Source organism: Echinops telfairi, unplaced genomic scaffold (genome assembly GCF_000313985.2).
Source record: "Echinops telfairi isolate 266 unplaced genomic scaffold, ASM31398v2 ScPeMD7_22;HRSCAF=79, whole genome shotgun sequence".
NCBI classification, from domain to species: domain Eukaryota; kingdom Metazoa; phylum Chordata; class Mammalia; order Afrosoricida; family Tenrecidae; genus Echinops; species Echinops telfairi.
The window spans coordinates 6011128-6018485 of NW_022103919.1; the positions used below are offsets into that span (position 1 = coordinate 6011128).

General features: G+C 59.2%; 1 protein-coding gene across 2 annotated transcripts in view; it reads left to right on the plus strand.

Annotated features, from left to right (window-relative positions):
• ABL1 (ABL proto-oncogene 1, non-receptor tyrosine kinase) overlaps positions 1-6880 on the plus strand; it is a 167768-nt gene extending 160888 nt beyond the window's left edge. For both annotated transcript variants that reach the window (XM_045288544.1, XM_004713251.2), the window contains 3 exons: positions 602-691; positions 1010-1174; positions 3351-6880. In XM_045288544.1, the coding sequence (XP_045144479.1) occupies positions 602-691; positions 1010-1174; positions 3351-5050 (1955 nt within the window). In that variant the 3' untranslated portion in view covers positions 5051-6880. The remainder of the gene's footprint in view (positions 1-601; positions 692-1009; positions 1175-3350) is intronic.
• The last annotated feature ends 478 nt before the right edge of the window (positions 6881-7358 follow it).

Below are 7358 nucleotides of genomic sequence, written 5' to 3' on the forward strand. Positions count from 1 at the left end.
GTGTTCCTAAATGCTGAGTCACAGCTTCAGAGGGCTCTCTGTAGTTTACGTTTTGATAGATTTTTACCAAATTATGTTCCAAAAAACATCTCACCAACTTGTACTCCTATCCCAAGTATGAGTGACTTCCTCTGTGTCCTCACCAACGCTTAGTCATCTCAGTGTGGTGTTCATTAGCATGTCTTCCCCTTGAGGCTCTCAGGCTTTGATCATCAAGGAGGTTTCTCTGCCCAACTCCAAGAGCCCCGGGGGCGTAGCAGTGGTGTTGGGCTGCTCATCACAGGCCTGCAGTTTGAGCCTCCTCCGTGGAGAGTTGAGAGCGGAATGGAGGGACGATGCCCCTGCAGATGTAGCTCCTGCCGTCAGCCGTCTCTCTGGAGCCCGACAAGCCATATTCCTATGAGCTTCTCATGTCCACCAGGACAGGTGGCACCTGACACTTTTTTTTTTTTTTTGGCACCTGCCACTTTTAACCTGTCACGCCAAAAGATGCTTAGTGAGAGTGGAACGCTGCTTTAATGTCAGACCTCTCCTTGAGAGTTGCCGCCCTAAGCGGGGAGAGCCAGCGCTCGTGGTGGTGATTGTGCTCCCCTCTCGCTAGGTTGGCAGTGGAACCCCTCTGACCGGCCCTCCTTTGCAGAAATCCACCAGGCCTTCGAAACCATGTTCCAGGAATCCAGCATCTCCGATGGTGAGTTAGCTTCCCCAGGGTGCTTTCTGCGGTGGGGTGGCAGGTGGGCATAGGAGGGGGACCTGCCCGTGTGGGGCCGTTAGTTCACATCTCAGTTTCTACCGAGTGGAGGGAAGCAAGTTACCCGAGAGCAGACGGCTGCCCCGAGGGGTTGAAGGTTGAGTTCTCTGCCTTTCAGAATCACATGGAGTGCTTCTGGAAGCTACGTGCTAGTTCTTCAGCAGCTGTGTATAGATGACCCCCCATTATCCTGGGGGGCGGGGGGGGGGAACAAAACAGCATTTCTGATGGCTTCTGGGGTTTTTGTGTGTGTCTTAGAAGTGGAAAAGGAGCTGGGGAAGAAGGGCGTGCGAGGCGTTGCAGGCTCTCTGCTGCAGGCCCCGGAGCTGCCCACCAAGACCAGGACCTCCCGGAGAGCCGCCGAGCACAAGGACGCCACCGACGTGCCCGAGACCACCCACTCCAAGGGCCAGGGAGACAGCGGTACGGCTCCTCCACCTGCCTGCCTCGGCTCCCCCCTGTCCTCCCTATCCCCCCTCCCCCTACCACCAGGGCCAGTGTGGGCAAGGGAAAGCAGGCAGTGGGAGCTGCAGGGAAGAGCAGGCCCAGGCCCCTGCCTGCTTTCAGGAGGAGGAAGGTACACAGACACCCCCCCACCTCTCTCCCTACTCCTGGGACTCGCCTGGGGTCCACTCGCTTCAGCCGTCGGTTTGGTCAAACAGGCAGAGGTGCTCAAGAAACCTGCTGAGAAACCATTTCATCTATTATTCAAAGCATTTTGTGGTCGCTCTTCCAGGGCAAATACAACAAAAATAAAGATTGAACCAGACAGAAGAGCAGCTTGTTGTGAAGGCCCTGGTACTGAAAACCCCACAGGGTCTGCCTGGAGCCCAGAGAGCCCTGTGAGTCTGTGAGCTAGCGGCCTCCCGTGGCTTCTGGCAATGCGTGCCTTCGCGGGGCTGTCCCCCAGCGAGCAAGGGTCTCAGGCTCCTGTCACTAGTCATCCTGCCTGGAACCGATGCAGTGCCTCCTGCGTGCCAGGCTCCGTGCTCAGTTCAGCTACCCTGCCACAGTGGTGGTCCCCCAAAACCAGAAGTCGGGGTTCTACTTCAGACCAGCTGAGTAAAAGCATTGGGAGGTGGGGCCCAGCCTTGGTTCGTAAAGGCTCTCCAGGGAGGCTGACAGTGGACTGGATGCTAACGAACCGCAGACGGTGGAGGTGGGGAGGAATACGTAGACCATCATGCATCCTTTCACATCCATCATGTATTCCTTAAGACACGTGGTCTGGACATGATCTGAGCACCATACATGCAGGCAGCCCCGGAGGTATGGATGTGTTAGTAGAATTTGTAGGTAGGTCACAGCAGTATAGAGTTAGTATCTACCATTGTTTGTCTTAGTGTACATATGCTGTACTGTTGTATATTCTTTTAAGGGCACATTAAAGAAACCATTCTAGATCGCTAAAGCACGTAGAACGTCATGTTACAGTCCTCGTGTTTTGAGGTCCATGGCAGAGTGGCAGTGGTTTATGATCATGAGCCCGTGCTGGGTCTGCCTCAGACTTTCAATATCATAGACATCCCTGGGCGTGGGGGGGCGGGGCACTTATGGGGGACGTGATTGTATTATGAAACACACCCAGAAAAGTACATGTCAAAGACTTGCATAAGAAATCACTCTACATCATTGTATGTCCTTTTGACACCCCTCTGGGTGATCTCACTTCACCCATGGGCCGGGCTGGTTCACTCCAGAACCCTGCCCTCCATGGGCTATGGCGTCATCCTGATGCCAGGTGGAGAAGGGCAGCTACGGAAGGCCTGTGCTCATTAAAAGCCGTCATGTTCGTTGATGGCTGTCAGCATTCCCCTGAGAGCCGGGAATGTCACTCAGCTACTCCACCCTCTGTGGCACTTTCTCGCAGGCTTCCCTGGGAGGAATGTTGGCATTCAGCTGTCCCCGACCCGGCGCCCTGCCTGCCACGCTTGGTCAGAGTCCCCATTTTAACATGTTCAGAGGTCATCCTCCCTCTTTGATCCCCAAGCATAACGCAACCCACTGTGGCTGCTGCCATGGACAAGACCGCTCCTTCCCTCCCCATGATGCTTTGTCGGCGCCTCCAGCAGGCAGAGCACCTTTTCCGATCCTTTGCGTGGCCTGGTCCTTGTGTCTCATTCACCGGACACCCGTGTTGAGAGGGGGAGGGCTGTGCCGCACTGCAGTGAGTTGTTGCTGCTAGGTTCCCCCGAGTCGATTCCAGCCGACAGCCACCCTGTGCCTGAGCCCACTTTTCAGCCACTGTGTCCATCCTGAGTGAATTAGCGGAGGTCAGGGAGGTCAAGGCCATCTGGCTTTTCGTTCCCCTGCCCTCGGCGAGTGGCCCGCAAGGAAGGATACTAGCGGCAGCTTCGCTTACCGGGTGGTGGTGGTGTGCCAGCAGCTGTGCCACACGTGCTCCTGTGGTAGACTGATGCCCCGCGGGATAGACGGGAAAGCCAGCACAGAGAGCAGGGCAAGGAGCTTGTCTGGGACTTGGAGGGCTTGGAGCCCGACGCGTAACCTTGTCTTGGGCAGGCGGTGTACTGGCCAGTTGGAGTGTCCCTGCGGGGGTCCTTGGGTCTGGCGTCCTTCATCTCGCTCTGCTGTTTTTCAGACGCTCCGGACCACGAGCCCGCTGTGTCTCCCTTGCTCCCTCGCAAAGAGCGAGGCCCCCCGGAGGCTGGCCTGAGTGAGGACGAGCGGCTTCTCCCCAAAGACAAGAAAACCAACTTGTTCAGCGCCTTAATCAAGAAGAAGAAAAAGACAGCCCCGACCCCACCCAAACGCAGCAGCTCCTTCCGGGAGATGGACGGGCCGCCCGAGCGCAAGGCACCCGGGGAGGAAGACGGCCGAGAAGTCAGCAACGGGGCGCTGGCTCTCCCGCCCTCCGATGCCGCCGAGCCCAGCAAGTCCCCAAAGCCCAGCAACGGGGCCGGTGTCCCCAACGGAGCCTTCCGGTCCCCTCACCTGTGGAAGAAGTCCAGCACACTGACCAGCAGCCGGCTGGGAGCCAGCGCAGAGGAGAGCGGCGGCAGTTCCAGCAAGCGCTTCCTGCGGTCCTGCTCGGCCTCCTGCGTGCCCCACGGGGCCCAGGACACCGAGTGGAGGTCCGTCACGCTGCCTCGGGATCTGCAGTCCACGGGAAGGCAGTTTGACTCGTCCACGTTTGGGGGCCACAAGAGTGAGAAGCCAGCGCTGCCTCGGAAGCGGGCCAGTGAGAACAGGCCTGAGCAGGTGAGCAGGGGCACGGTGACCCCCCCGCCCCGACTGGTGAAGAAGAACGAGGAGGCCGCGGATGAAGTCTTCAGAGACACGGCGGAAGCCAGCCCGGGCTCCAGTCCTCCCAGTCTGACCCCGAAACTCGTCCGCCGACAGGTCATGGCAGCCCCTGCCTCTGGCCTTCCCCACAGGGAAGAGGCTGGGAAGGCCAGTGCCTTAGGGACCGGGACCCCCGTCACAGCTGAGCCAGTGCCCGCCGCCAGCCGAGCAGGGGCAGGCGCGTGCAGCGGTGCCAGCAAGCCGCCCGCGGAGGAGCCCAGAGTCAGGCGGCACAAGCACGCCTCCGAGTCACCAGGGAGGGACAAGGGGAAGCTGTCCAAGCTGAAGCCGGCACCGCCGCCTCCACCCCCGGCTGGGGGGGGCAAGGCCGGAAAGGCCTCTCAGAGCCCGAGCCACGAAGCTGCCGGGGAGCTGGGAGCCGGGGTGAAAGCAAAGCCCCCAGCTCTGGGCGTGGACAGCGGGGCCAGTGAGGGGGCCAGGCCAAGCCAGCTGGGGGAGGGCATCAGGAAGCCAGTGCTCCCGTGCGTACCAAAGCCACAGTCTCCCGCCAAGCCACCGGGGACCCCGGCCTGCCCCACCCCTGCGCCCTCGGCGCCGCCAGCAGCCCCCTCGTCCCTTGGAGGGGAACAGCAGTCTTCCACGGCCTTCATCCCCCTCATCTCCACACGCGTCTCCCTGCGGAAGACCAGGCAGCTTCCTGAGCGCATCGCCAGCGGCACCATCACCAAGGGCGCGGTCCTGGACAGCACCCACGCCCTGTGCCTGGCCATCTCCAGGCACTCGGAGCAGATGGCTAGCCACAGCGCCGTGCTGGAGGCGGGCAAGAACCTCTACACCTTCTGCGTGAGCTACGTGGATTCCATCCAGCAGATGAGGAACAAGTTTGCCTTCCGAGAGGCCATTAACAAACTGGAGAGCAGCCTCCGGGAGCTGCAGATCTGCCCGGCGACGGCCGCAAGTGGCCCGGCCGCCACTCAGGACTTTAGCAAACTCCTCAGCTCAGTCAAAGAAATCAATGACATCGTGCAGAGGTAGCAGAAGCCAGGTGTTCTGCCAGCTGAAGTCTCGAGGGCTGCCCGGGCCCGGGACGGTGACAGCAAAAGGCCCGGTGAAGCGGGACCTTGGCCCCAGGCACTGTGTACGGCGGGCTGAGAGGTCGCCATGGGCACAGCCCTACTACCTGTGTGTGCATGAGCCGCCGCTGAGCTGCTCTGCCCCCGCACCGTGCCTGTGGACTGATGTCAGCACGCCAGCCCCCGGCAGGCTCTTCCGCACATTCTGCTTGTGCACTGAGCTTGTCAGGGCAAGTTGGAATGGCAGATAAGGGGTCTGTCTTTATTTCTGTCTCTGGCTGTTTTTCCCCTCCACACATCCCACTCACGTTCCTCACTGTCTCCCCCTGAACTTGAGCCTCATCACCAAGGCCTTGAGATTAGTCTCCTCTGTTCCCCAAAGTTGACCCTCATCCGGTGCGACACATTTCAAAAACGACATTCCTGAATAAAGGGGTGCCCAGCCACGTGGTCATTGCTGCCCCTTCACTGGGGTCTGAGGGCCAGGGAGGGCCCTGCTCCCTTGTCTGCAGGCGTGCGCTCGGTTTGGGGCATACAGGGTGGGTAGGAGAACAAGCCAGCCTTAGGGTCCAGGCAACAGGTGGGGAGGCCCATGGGGACAGTCATGGGGCAGTGCTCTTGTTGGCCTTTCTCGCCACCTTGCGGGTTCCCTGTGACCAGCAGACAGCGTTAGTCCTGAGGGTGGTGTGCTTGCTGTTGCCCCAGAGCCCACAGCAGGCGGGGGCAGGTGGCAATCTGGTGCTGAGGTAGCCGGGGCCAGTGTCACAGAGCCACAGTGGCTTTGGGTTACCATCCGTTCACATTGCCAAGTGCCCCGGAAAGGCCCCCGTTTCAGACCTGCCCTCCTGTCCCTTTCTCCACTCCTCTGGGACAAAGAGATTCTTGCCAGACCCACTCCTTCACGACAGGACAGGCTGTCGGGCATCCTGGAAGCATTTCAGAGTTCTCCTCTCAACGGTCGAGGAAGGAGGCACCATCAGGCACCGGCACACAGAGGGGAGGGGGAGGAACTGTGGGCCTCAGGCCCTGGCTGTGGCGGCTGCACTCGGGTGGACAGATGCCTGCTAGTCTATTACCACGAGCTTCGCTTAGCCGAATGCTCTGGGGGCAGGGGCAGGCTGTGGGGGTCGGTGGCTTGCATTTCCCCCAGGGCTACCCAGGAGCAGCGTTGAGGTGCAAAGACTGTGACTCATGAGGCAGGGCCCCTAGTTTTGTTGACCAGGAGGCAGAGAAGCTAGTTGAAGAGCAGGCAGACACCCACCCGGGCCTCTCAGCTGCACCCAGAAACTGTCCTCCGAGAAACCTGAAGGAAGCCCCTTCCTGCTGCCCGGCCGCCTGTGCTTGGTGCTCAGCCCGATGTCAGCCTTTTTCCCCAAAACCAGAATTTTACTGGATCCTCCGCCCCCCTCAAAGCACACCCCTCTCTGCCACCCCCACTGCCCCAGTCTGAGGGGGGTGCTAGAATCCCATCAGCAGCTTTGATTAGTAGAGCAAGCCTGCCCCACGCTGCCTCCCGATGGGATATGGGCACCGGGCTCACGAACATGATGTGCCACTATAGTTTGCATTTATATCTTGGTATTACACTCTTTTATAGACTTCCTCTTTTATAAATGGCATGTAAATAGTTTCCTACTGCCCTGCCTTTGGGAGTGCCAATGGTGTCTTGCTTGCTTTTTTCCCCTTCTTTTTGGTCCAGTACATTTTGTTTCTGTATATGACTGTGGTTTTTGAATCTCAAACTCTCTCCTCTGTAGTATTTTTTAAATAAATAAATGTTTACAACATTGTACTCCGTAGCACATGCTTTGGACCTGACTCATCCATCACCCCGAGCCATTGCACCCACAGCTGAGGGCTGAGGTCTTGTTTCCCTGACCTTGCTGATGCCGAACAGGAGAAAGGGGCAGGGATGGGGCAGGAGCTTCCCGGCTCGCCATGCTGCCCGGAGTCCCCAGGTATCCTGTGTCATCAGCTGCCACTTGGAAAGCCGTCTCCTTGCTCTGAGCTCAGGCCCTTGTGATGGCCCTGGGCCTTCTGTCCTGGCCACACGGGCTGTCAGTGACCTGGCCACGGCAAGGCAGAGAATGTTCTCGATGCCTCCTGGGGCTGAAAGCATTCATTTCCTCCAGAAGCCCATTTCCCCCACCTTTTCCTGTGAACCCGGTTCCTGTTGCCGTGCTCAGCCCCAAGGCACCCCTCCCTCACGGGCTTGAGGCACAGCGTCTCGTTGCCGAGCTCTGTCTGCCCGTGAGGGGCCGGACATGCCA